The 13,023-nt window shown below is 38.7% G+C and overlaps 1 protein-coding gene across 2 annotated transcripts in view; it reads left to right on the plus strand.

The window, feature by feature from the left end:
- Positions 1-13,023, plus strand: part of Plod2 (procollagen-lysine,2-oxoglutarate 5-dioxygenase 2) — a 67,908-nt gene that overhangs the window by 45,159 nt on the left and 9,726 nt on the right. For both annotated transcript variants that reach the window (XM_051140008.1, XM_051140009.1), the window contains exons 7-11: positions 1,084-1,181; positions 4,663-4,764; positions 7,103-7,228; positions 8,643-8,764; positions 10,543-10,647. In XM_051140008.1, the coding sequence (XP_050995965.1) occupies positions 1,084-1,181; positions 4,663-4,764; positions 7,103-7,228; positions 8,643-8,764; positions 10,543-10,647 (553 nt within the window). The remainder of the gene's footprint in view (positions 1-1,083; positions 1,182-4,662; positions 4,765-7,102; positions 7,229-8,642; positions 8,765-10,542; positions 10,648-13,023) is intronic.

A 13,023-nucleotide genomic window follows, 5' to 3' on the forward strand; every position in this document is an offset into this window, starting at 1 on the left:
TCACAAAAAGCATTCAAACACACCAGTATATATGTGAATACATTCTCACAGAGTATATGGGCACATGCGAACATTTATGAGTACACAAACAAGCATGATTACATCCTTGTTAGTGCATATATGGAGAGTGCATGTGCACACACCTGCACATAATTACACACACAGCGTCTGTATACACCTGTGTATTTGTCAGTACTTGTTCACTGAACAAGCAGATACACCTGCACATTTGTGAGTAAATGTACACGGTGTGTGCACACAACTGCGTGGTTGTGGTTACTCAAGCAAAACTTGCGCAGACACTTGCAGACTTTTGAGTACACACACAGAACATGTGCAAACCTGCATATGTGAGCACTTCTTCACAGAGAATGCCCATGTACATACTTGTGAGCATCCTTGATTGCATTATTTTTCTAGAGATACGTACACCCTAGTATGATATATCATTGCGTTAATTTGTGTACTGAAAGTCAACATATTTTTACCTGTGAATGCATCATTAGCCTAAACATAAGATGTGCTAGAGTTCACATAGTCCCTGGAGCTACCCACGCAGTGAATAGATTCTGTGGACAGAAGGCATGTAGTATTTAGAACTCTGAGAGAAGAAACCTGTAATAAAAATACAATGGCTCACATGTTCCTCTCCACCTTTTTGGACCACCACAGCAGGTCAGTTGAGAGTTGTACATCCTATCAAATACATGGCCAGTCAGCTGTGAAAGTCATGGTTATGGCAGGTCGCGCATCTTCCCTATACACACATTACCTGTTGTTTCTAGAATAATCCCTTCAGGACCAGTCCGGGTTCACTACCAGATGGTAAGTTGTGATAGTTCAGCTGGCATCACACTGATAGGGACCAGGTCAGGCAACTTTGTACCACTTGACAACCCAGCTTAGTGTAAAGGCATTTGGCTGGGATTAACCTCTATCTGTCCACACTGTCCTTCAAATTTTGCTAACTATAGATTTGGAGAGGATAGTTTCTATGCATTGAAAAATGTTACAGTTTGTGTTAGAAATGCATAGACCAATATATATTTGAAGTTAACAAAAACTTTTTTTTTTTTAACGCAGATGAAGTTGTTTTAAAATTCGAAAATGGTAAAAGCAGAGTGAAGAATACATTTTATGAAACACTGCCAGTGGCAATTAATGGGAAGGGGCCCACCAAAGTGAGTACCCTGCCCTTTAGCTCATTGTCTGTTTCTCAGAGGTGGACTTTGGAGTAACGTAGGAGGGTCATCATCTTTTTAGAAAATTATGTCAAAAATTTAGTGTGAACAGTTTATTTACATTGTCTTTTATGCAGTGGTAGGATCTGGTTTAAAATAACCAGGATTTTCCTTAGCAAGAGTATGATCTTTTAATATATAAGTAGATACTTCACTTTAGTGTTTACTGTTTTAGGAACAGAAAAGACGAGAGGACAAATAAAGGGAGCAAACTTTATTCCCCTGATAGTTCAGAGACCTTAGAATCACCTGTTTTGCACATGAAAAGAAGTAATTTCTTCAACTTTTTTGATTTAGAATAAAATGACTTTAACGAATGCCTCAAATTCATAGTGCTTACCCTTTGTTGAATGATAGCTAGATGGGGGTGGGTTAGGTCCTCTGCAAACGCAAATGACATCACATTAGGAAGTACTTTGAAGAGACCTCAGGAAGGTACTAGTACGCAGTGCTCATGAGCCCAAGGCAGCCTCACCCTGTAAGCAACTTTCCACAACTTCCACAGTGGCCAAAAGAAACGCCTACAGTTGTTATGAGGAAAACAGATGCCCTGGTGTGTGGGAATTGGGAGGGAGGATGGATAGTCTCTGCCATGGGATGACAAATAACAAGGCCACTTCCCATCAATAGGATTGTTTCTCAATATTATACTCACTCAGGGAACAAAGGGCAGAAGGTGGAAAGTTACAAAATCCAATTTTAATTCTGAAAGCTGAAAGTTATAGCTGTTTGTGTTTTGCCCATTGGAACTACTGACTATTTCCATAGTCATACAGGGAATCTAGTCGACTAACTCATGGCATAAATATTAAAATTTTGTGTTATTTCTAAGTGGGAAAAGTTGTCATTCCTTATATATTGTGAGGATTTTTAATGTGTCTAATTATGTATTTCATGCTTTGTAGTTTTCATGTCCTTTAAAAGTAATATGTACTAAGGTGCCTGTTTTTATAAAACATGTCTTATTTTAATACTCACTTTTGTTATTTGAGAGTCAGAAGTGCTTTCTGTGTCTGTTTTTGTTATGCATTTTAAATGCCACCATTGTCCCCTATCAGAGGGTGTTACTGTGTAGTCCTTGGCTAGTCTGGAATGTACCTTGTAGACCAGGCTGGCTGTGAACTCAAAGTGCCTACGGAGTGCTGGATTAAAGGTGTGCTCTCCCATGCCCAGCCACACTGGCTCTTGAAATGTAATGATGAATGTCATGACCATATGGTTCCTGACTTCTGAGCGAGCTCACCATCCAATGCAAATACCCTTGTAGTGCTTGTCCTTGTCTTAGGTTTGTAGAGGTTGAGTGTAGCCACATCTAGAGCATTGTGGCAGCACAAAGGCTTTCCTGTCCTAATGCAAACATTACTGGTGTCAGCAGCTTCTGATTGAAAATTTCCATGCAGTGGAGATCCTCGGATTGAACTGTGGAAGGGCTCGAGAGAAATGCCTGGAAAAAAAAAATATCTCATGGGCACTTCCCTATGTGTTTTAACTTATATCTGTAAATACATTTGACTTTTTAAAACTACCTTACTTTTGACATGTTAAAAAATGGTTATATAAGCGTAGTGTGGATTCAAGGTGCATTCTCACAGTGGTAATGTTAGGCTATGACAGACACTGTGTGGTACAAAGATTGCAAAGCACGTAATGCTTGCTTGTATATCTAAAGCATGTCTTCTGCAATGTTCCAGTTTTAGAGAGTTTCAAGATATTCTTAGGGCTCAAAGGGAATATTCATGTGCATGCTTCTTCGTGAGCCATCTTTCTTCCCTTACTGGTCACCCTTCAAGACATAAAATTGCAGTTTTTGAAAATGAAGTGGGTCCCAACAGATACTTAGAAGAGAGCGGCCATAAGTCAGAGAGGAGGTACCCTGTCATATGGGTAAACAGTCTGCACTTTAGCTTCTTCTTGGTTTGTGGATTGGATATTTTAATCCCTTGCCACATCAATGCTCTGAGCAGCACCCCAAAGCCTGGCTGACAGAGATGTCTCCAGTGTTGAATTAATGTTTATTCTTCTTACATTAATTAATGCAGTAAATTATTAAGGCAGTAGTTCTCCAATGACAGACACATAGAGACTATTTTTTTTTTTTTTTAAGCTGCAAGCATTACGCTGAGGAGAATCTGAGCTACTCTAATCCTGGTAGCTTTAAAACCCATATAAAAACCATTAATTTGCCAATCTGGTGGCTCCCAGGGTAGCTTCTACTCCATCAGTCTCTCTGTGTCTGTCATTGGGGAACTAGCTGGTTAAAGAAAACTTCTGCCTTAATAATTTACTGTATTAATTAATGTAGGACGAATAAACATTAATTCATCATATTGGCGCCCAATTTGGGGTACCAATATGTTGTGGTTAATTTAGCAGTAGAGACAAATAATGTTTATTATCAGGCCTATAATTATTATTATGGCAGGATTTTCTAACCCTCTAGCAACCGACTAAGACACAGACACCTGCTACATTTTAAAGTAGCCTTGGTTAACCTGGGGCAGGGCAGATATTAATCTCCTAAACTACATTCCATATTGGGATAGGTATCCCATTCCTTGCTCCAATCCCAGACCATCTGCTTTTAATAATTTCTATCGAGCTACCTCTCATCCATAATCCCAAATACTTGCTAATGCTCTTTATCTGGGCCAAATCTCTATCCAAGCCAGGCATGTGCTTCTTCCTGCCTAACCCATGGTTCCAGCCCCTTCTTCCTGCTTTTCTCCTTCTTCCCAAGACTCTCTCTGTGTCCCATAGCCTGGGAACCTTAGCCACACCTGTCCCATTTGTCCTGCCCAGGTGTGATGGCTTTTTATTGGTCAAACAAGAATAAGTTCTTTAGGCATGGTTACATAGCAATTGTCGGGTACATAGATAGCAAACAGTAACTAGCACAAAATATATCGGCCCAACCTCCAACACTCCAGAAATAACTTAATGCCATTTCGTGATGAAGTTTCCTCAGTATTTGTTTTGTGTGATGTGTTGGTAAGAGATCACATTATCCCTGCCCCACGAACTGCAGGTGTCTCTGCTGGACATTTAATCCTTATATCTCATTACACATGATTCATGGTGGTTTGTCTAAAATTGTCTTATTTGCTCCTTTAGTAGATTGCTTGTTTTGACTTCTGTTACACTGGTCACTTCTAGTACCGTTCCTCACATCAAATTATATCAAATAATACAACCTGTATCTTTTATAACTGCTTGGACCTTTCTAGACATAGTTTGTGGCACTTAATGATTCATTGTGTGAAGAAAGCGTTGACTAATGTGTGTTACTGTGATTAGCGGAGTGTACCGGTACAGACAGACTTCCGTGAAGCTATATAGTGAGCAAGTATCTGTGAGTATCTAGTGAGAACGCCTTTGTGAGTATGGACTACTTCTGTTCATTTGTTTTTCCTGCATTTCCTAGATCCTCCTGAATTATTTTGGAAACTATGTCCCAAATTCGTGGACACAGGAAAATGGCTGTGCTCTTTGTGACTTTGACACAATTGACTTGTCTACTGTAGATGTAAGTGGAATTTATTTGTATGAATTTGTATTAAAAATCTACATTGTCATAAAATGCAGTGACTCAGAAAAGGGGCAAATTGTTTTATAGTATCCATTGTATATTAGATAATGGATTTATAAGGTATAAGTACGGACACTGAGAAAATCTATAGACTTGTCCTTTTGAATTGTTTTGAAACCACTGACAACTGAAAGCTGAATTTATTGGCCATGAGGGAATTGAGCACCTACAGCATGCCATGGAAGGTAAAGCAGTGCAGGTAAAAATAAAGTCACTGGGGACATGTGTGACCACAGCACTTGGGGAATGGCAAGGTCCCCAGGCACAGCACACAAAATGAATGTTTGATTTCTCATTGCTGTGTGAAGGGAGGATAAAAAGTAAATTGTCTGTATTTAGTAACTTCTGAATAGACCTCTATGTCACTTGAAAGCAAGGTGTGTGTGCTTTTTTTTTTTTTTTTTTTTTTTTTTTGGCCAGACTTTTAAGCAACAAACTAAATGTTTCCTATCTGGAAAGTGAGCCAGAGCTCTTCTGAATGAGTCTGCCCCACAGAGATGTTTAAATGTTTGTCTTGATCGTTTTTGCAGTTGTCCTCTGGAAGGAGAATCAATTCCTTCTCTTTGGATTTTTCCTTCTAATATAAACTTTATGGTTCAAAGATAAAATATTAGTATTGAGTTTTTTATTTAACATATAAACAATGGGGTTTTTGCTTATAAATAAATTCATTCTTAACTCTGTTTGACTTAACTTACTAAAAATGTGCTAGAAAGGGAAAACAACTTACTTCTAAATATAATAAAAGTCTGTAGTTTCAAAATGTAGCCATCATGCAATGGGGACATAGAAATTAAATATTTATACGAGTTGAATCCCAGATACAGCATATGTTTAGATATGGGCCATAGCAGTCTCCTATTGGGCACAATTAAATTTCTGTTACATTTTCATTTCTTTATGTTATGCTTGTGCATGTGTTTGTGTGCATGCTAATGTGCACATTCTACCACACTGTGGTGGTCAGAGTCAGCTTGGAAGCGTTTGTTCTCTGCTTTTACTATGAGTCCTGTGGGCCATATGGACAGGCGTGGTGGCAAACAACTTTATGACCTGATTCATTTTACTGGCCATATACATGCTACATTTTACATACATTTAGTGTTTAATAAATGTTTAGCTGCTGTTACCAGTATTCTTTAAAAAAGATTAAAACAGAAATACGTAATGGCTCTAAATTTCCCCTCCAAGTTTCATTTGTGTGTGTATATAAATGGGGGAAGGTGAGTAACGTCTGAGGGCTTAGGGCATTGAATGATCTACGTAAGAGAAGAATGTGATCTACTCTTGACACTTTTCCTCCACTGAACTGAAAACTCCTGGTGGGTAGGAGTGCTGTTGCCAGTGTTTTGCATTTATTTAGACATCTGGTATTCACTGTTTGGGCGAGTGAACTGATAACACACAATGCCCAGCCTCACTTACTTTTTGGCAAACAGATGTTCAGGTAATGGAGGGATATGTGTGTGAAGAGATGGGGAGAAATAGCCAGTTCAACACAAAGCGTATGTGTGGTTAAAACACATCTGTATTTCTGGGTCTGAGGGTCCACCTCAGTGGTGGTGAGCTTGTTCAACATGTCTGGGCTCCATGAGGACTTCTGATTCCAGTCTCATACATTTGTATGTCATCTTGACCCCTCCTTAATTGTAACTTTTTCAAGCCAGGGGCTTCCATATTCTTTTGTAAAACTCCACCCAACACAAAGACTGCCATGGTCAATGTATAATCTAGATACTTTCATATAAAGAATAAAAGAAAGAAGCTACACCTAAACATGCTTAAAGTTGATTTAAGAAAATGTATAAAAATGTTTGCATTAAGGTAAAATATGAAATAATATGACAAAGGAAAGTAAAATCAAAAAAAGCTTCTTAATGAGATTATCCTTCTCCTTCCACCCGCTTCCTCTCTGTCTATCTCCAGCCCCAGCTATACGTAGGCTCTCTGCAGTAAGGACCGCCCCTGGCCTTGAACTCTAGTGTTTTTTATAGAATTTTTCAAAACAGCACTTAGCTATGAAGACATGTCTTTGAGAGCAGCCCTGAAGGAAATGGATCACTAAAGTAGGCTGATCATAACTTACTTTAAGTTATAAATGCAAGTTACAGGCAAAAGATGTGATTCGGTAAAATCACGTTGATAGGCATCATAGATACTGACTTCCTGTGTGGAGGACTATCAGTGGTTGATGCAAGTTTAGTGGAAATAGGAATAGGAGTTAAAGTCATACTGATCCCAATTTGCTTTTGTATTTGCTATAAAAAAAAAACAGGTCCATCCAAAGGTAACAATAGGTGTTTTCATTGAACAACCAACCCCTTTTCTACCTCGCTTCCTGGATTTATTGTTAACACTGGATTATCCCAAAGAAGCGCTTCAACTCTTCATTCATAATAAAGTAAGTATTTCAGTCATGAGCGGTGCAGGTGAGAATTCTTTTGAGATGACTCCTCTTGCACTTAAAAACCAAGTGGAAGGTTTTACTTCCATCTTATGTAAAGATTGAATTGAATACTAGGCTGAGCCAGATGAAATTGAGCATTTCTGTAGATCAAAATGGCTGAAGATTTAGCCTCTGCTTGTCAACAAAGGATGTGTGGGAGAGCCTGTGTTTCTTTGCATTGGGTGACTTTGGGGCTTTGATGGCCATTGATGATTTTTAGTGATAACCTTCTGTCCGTCTCGAGGTGGCATGCTCTTCACCAGAAGAGTCCGATACTGTTTTTTCCTCCAAGACATCCAGAGCCTCCCAGACATAATCTAAGCATAGTCCTTCCTGCTAATTTGTGTTTTCTTTGCTCGAATGTTAGTTCCTACTCTGTGTAGAAAAGTTGATAGCTATGAAGCATGTTATTTTCTGCTTTTGTGGTCATAGGTTTTTAAAATTGTTATATTTTTTGGATGTCTCATAATCATTTATTTTTCTGGGTACCATTTTAAAATTCCAGAAACCCATTTTCAGTAAGTTCAAAGAGTAAATAACAGACATTTGCTATCCAAAGTAGATACTTAACACAACCTCTTTTACTTTTATGGTACTGGGTTTTTTTGGTTTCCATTTTACCTGATTTTAAGTGGCCTTAAATTCCTAACAGCAGCTTTTTCATTTGGATTAAGGCTGTGTCATGCAGCCTTTTGTGAGAACTGACCTGACACGACTTTTGAGAAGGCATGGTGAGATGTGCTACATAAGAAGCTCCTCGCAGTCTGGAGCTAAAACGAGAATCCACTTGAACGTCAATATGGCAAATGATGCAGTGGCTTTATACCACCAGCTGCCTGTCCATCAGTATTGAATTTGTTGCATTCTTTACTATTTTTTTTTAGCTAATAACAATTTTGTGTGTGGTCATTAACTACAGTCTGTGGCTTCTGTGCAGTCTGTTACATTTTATTTTGCACAATGAAACTGTTTATGTTCCTAACAGATTAATATCTATTACGTTTAATAGAGCCTTTTCCTGTTTTTTTTTTTTTTAATGGCAAACGTCTAATTTTCTTAGGCAAGAAGATTTTTACCCCCTTCTAGTTGAATCTTATTTTTAATGACCATGATTTAAGGGTTATTGTAGGACTTAAACAATTAGCAAATAGTGAAATAACTTTGAAGCAGCTTCTCTTTTTGGATTTTGATATAAATCAATTTCATGTTCTTTGTATCATTTTTTAAGTGATAACTAAGTACAGTTTCTATAACTGAGTGACTGGCAATCATATAGTCCACACTTTCAATGCGAAGCACTGTCTTTATGAGTGATTTGGATTGTTTGTGTTCTCTCTAATTTTTTTTTTCTACTTAAAATATGTTTCAGGAAGTTTATCACGAAAAGGACATCAAAGCATTTGTGGACAAAGCTAAGCATGAGATCAGTACTATAAAAATAGTAGGACCAGAAGAAAAACTAAGTCAAGCGGAAGCCAGAAACATGGGAATGTATGTTCAAATATTTTGTACTGGGTTGTCATTGAGAAAAAAATTCCCCCAAATTATTCTATTAAAGTTGCAAGGTTCCTGTTCCCATGTGTGTCAGGGACATGCAGGAGTCTTTTCCGCATGGGTGTAGTTACACAGGAGTAGCTGTAAACGTTTCTTATTTTTCTTTAAACCTGGTCAAAATATTTAACCTCTTTATGAATTAAACTTCAGCTTAAGATTGAAAGAAAACAACTATGAATATCATGACCACAATAGCAAATGCCTTACATTTAAATTTACCATCAAAAGGCCATGCAGTAAAGCTCCTGTGAGGAGTATGTGTGTTCCTGTGTGGCGTTGCTAATACCATATACTCAGAGATGGCCGTTTGGGGTCTTTAATACTTCCAACAGAGTCCGTGTCAAACTCCGCTCAGAGAGCAGGCATGTCTTCTGTGAATGCCAAGTTGATAATCCAGACAGCATTCTGAGAGCATCTCGTACTGCTGCCCAGCTCACAGCTAGTGGTTCTGCTTGGGAAGGGCTTTTAGACTAGTCAGGAATGTCTGGACCTCAATCACTGGACAGCTCCCTGACTCCTCATTCAAGACTTCCTCCCTCTGACTGCTATAAGTCCTCCCATCAGCTGTCTTGCTTGGCAGCTACTGTGAAAAAAAATGTACCTAAGAGCAGAAGGTGGCCAGTGAGGCCAGCTGTCTGTGCGGGAAGATGAAGCAGGCAGGCAGAAGCCATAACCTGTGGAGAGTTCACAAGTCATCGTGGGATCAGCAGTGGTTCAGTCATTGGCGTCCCTGCTGAAAACGCTGCGTGCTCTCCTGGAAATAGACTCCAGTCAGCATCTCCAGTGATCAGGCCAAACGAAACTGTCTTAAAAATCATGCTAGTCAACCAAGTATAAAATATCAATACTCAGGGAGCTTTTAACTTCATCTCCACAATTTCTTTCAAATGATTTTGTCAGTGTTTAGGTTTGTAGTGCAGTGGTCTTAGCATGTGTAAGGATGGGATTAATTCATCTCCATCATCATCCTCCACACACACATACTAACCAAAAACAGGGGGGAAAACCCCCATCGAATCCCCTTTAAAAATCTGAATTATTGTAGATACAGTATTTCATCTTGTGTGTCTATGTGTTTGCATATAAAAAGTAATTTAGAATATAAATAAATTATTTCTCCCTTAAAGCATTTACAAGTTTCACAAATTCCCAGATGTTTAGTATGTATGTATTTAAATGTGTGCACCTATCACATGTGCAGACCCAGAGCAGGACACGCCTTGCCTGTCAATACCCACCTTATTCCTTTGAGACAGCATCTCTTACTTCCCGGGAGCTTGGCTAGAGGCCAGCCACTCCCAGCCATCCTTCTGCTGTGTCCCTGCAGTGCTGGGGTTACCAGCCTGTGGCCTGCATGTTGAACCACGCCCAGCTTTTTTACGTGGATTCAGGGCAATAGGACTTTATGCTTGCATAGCAAGCACTGTTATGCACTGAGCCTTCCCCACGCCTCCTCAGTGCTTTTATGACCTGAAATATTTAGTGACTTAAAATATATAGCTCACGTGGCCTAAAGTTATAGTGACGTCTACCTATGGATATACCTATGTACCTATGGATATATACCTATGTTGATGAATCAGGGATTTTTCAGTATCAAGGCAGTTTGGATTGAAAAATACATCAGAGCATTCCTACTTATGTTTGCTTTATGCTAATACTTCCAAGTAGGAAATTTTGTCTAATGCTTATTTTATTCTCCTTCTCAACATCAGGGATTTCTGCCGTCAGGATGACAAGTGTGATTACTACTTTAGCGTGGATGCAGATGTTGTTTTGACAAACCCGAGAACTTTAAAAATTTTGATTGAACAAAACAGGTACTAAGATTTAACATGAGTTCATTAGTAATATGATAACTTCCCACATCTGTGTGGGCACACTACCTAACTGTGTAATGACTTGAGGTAAGTCACAGTCAACTATATCTGTCACTGCCAGTATTAAATAGTTTTAGAGACAAAAGTGCACTAAAAGTGGGTCTTCAATGATACTTGGTCATATTTTATTTAAAGCTAAGTTTAACATATTATTAATGTGTTTGATACTAGCAAATTTTCTTATTTTTGTCATCCATTGCTATTTATTTTATTTATTTTTATTAAATTTATTTATTTATTTATTTTACATTCCAATCACTATCCCCTTCTTGCTCTCTACACAGTCCCACTCTCCCACCCTCTTTTCCCCTTTCCCCTGCCCTTCTTAGAAAAGGGGAGCTCCCTGTGCAAATATTTAAATACGGGGTTTTGTAGAATGCATCAGTTGTTTCATAGAATTGTATTTCTAAGATTAGACATTTCAGATATTCTGACTGTTCCACAGCCAGCCACAGAATGTCACTGAACCCCTGTTCTCACTGGCTCGAATGGAAATGGAATAAAGACATAATGGATACAAAGGCCTTCATCCAGCTTGTTAGACTACAGCTAGGACTGAATCTGTTGCTAGCCACTGCTCCTTGTAGCTCACATTCGTACCGTTTGTGTGCTCTAACAATTGTTTCCCACAGCAAAGAGAAGGCATGGGAGATGAGACGTTAGCATGATATCACAATGTTAGGGAAATACGCCAGAAGCTGTTATACAGTGTTAACCCATCCTGTGTATAAACAAAGGCCATTAGATAGTCAGTCAGTTTGGAAATTTTAGTCTTTGCCTCAAACCTGACTCATTAGATGTAATCTGCGTGTGAATATCTATTGTGTTCATCCATAGAGAGCTACCCTAAGTGAACAGTTTAAATTTTATAGTTTCTCAAAATACTAAGGTCTTGATCAGTTGGCTTAAATAAGCAGATATGAGAGGTAATAAAGTTCTCTCATTCATAAAAGAAATCTACAGAATTCAGTAAGTTTTAAAATTTGCTTTGTTGATTTCTCCACACTTTGACTTGGATGCAGTGTGTTATAATACATACAGAGTTTCAGTAATATTTAAGTACTGTTCTAGTTTCATTTCTGCTGTTGTAAAAAATAACCTGAAAACGCCCCTCCAACTCAAAATAACTCAGGGAAGAAGACTTCTTTGACTAGAGGTACAGGCCGTAGTCCATTGTTGTGGGGAAGTCAAGGTTGGAATTTAAATTACATCAACAGGCAAGTGCAGAGAGAGTATGGATCCTTGCTTGCTGCTCTCAGCTAGCTTTCCTCTTCTGTGACTACCCAGGATCCCCTGCCTAGGTGCTGCCCACAACAGGCTGGGTCATCCTACATCAGCTAACAATTAACACACTCCACCCGATGACATGCCCATTAGCCAACCTGACCTAGAATTTTTTTCATTAAGATTCTTCCTTGGTGATGCTAAGTTTTGCTGGGTTGAGAGTTAAAACTCCGCGGCACAGATGAGTTGATTTTAGGATAATTTGGGTAGTTCCTTAATGATTAGTTACGGCCATCATACCAGACAGTTCATACCAGATATTAAACATACATTCCACCATTATTACTCACAGGTGTAAATGGTCTTGAAAATAAAATTAATTCAAAAGGAACTCAATTGCCTTTTTTTTTTTTTTAAGTCCTTACCTCTTTACTGACTTGTAAAACAAACGGTTCCTCCTTCCATGGATTCCTGAGTGACAAAAGTTTACGTTACTGTGATTTCTGTGTTTGAGTCTGATGTTTCCGTTAGAAACATGTACATAACATGTGTGAGACACCGAGGACTTGAGTGCAGGTTGGAGGTTGAGGAATAGGAGATGCAGCTTTGGAGCAGCTCTCAGCTCTCTGTTCCTCTTGTTTCTGCCACTACTTGTTGGCTAGCTACAAATTTTACTTCTTTGTTGTAAGAGAAGTCATCACGCCCAGATTGTGTCCTCACACTTTCCATCCTTAAAAAACACTGAGGCACACAGTAGACAAGCAGTGGTTTCTATGGCTCTAAGTATAATTCTTCAGGAGCAACGAGATGATAAATTACGAGTGGTATTTTTTTTTTTTTTTTTTGTCTATTTAAAAAGTAATTTCTAATGATTTACTTATTTTTATTTTATGTGAACTGCTGTCTTTTCCTGAATGGATGTCTGTATGAGGGGGTTGGATCCCCTGGTTTTAAGGAGAAAGATGCACCGATGCCGCTCATTGTTCCATCTCTCAGAGCTCTCGCCTTAGTGGTTAAATTTAAACTCTCGTTTCTTAGGGGACTTTCTGTTCCAGGCAAGGATCTCTGTCTTGTTTTCTGAAGCAAAGGCTG

Source organism: Acomys russatus, chromosome 32 (genome assembly GCF_903995435.1).
Source record: "Acomys russatus chromosome 32, mAcoRus1.1, whole genome shotgun sequence".
In the NCBI taxonomy this organism is placed as follows: domain Eukaryota; kingdom Metazoa; phylum Chordata; class Mammalia; order Rodentia; family Muridae; genus Acomys; species Acomys russatus.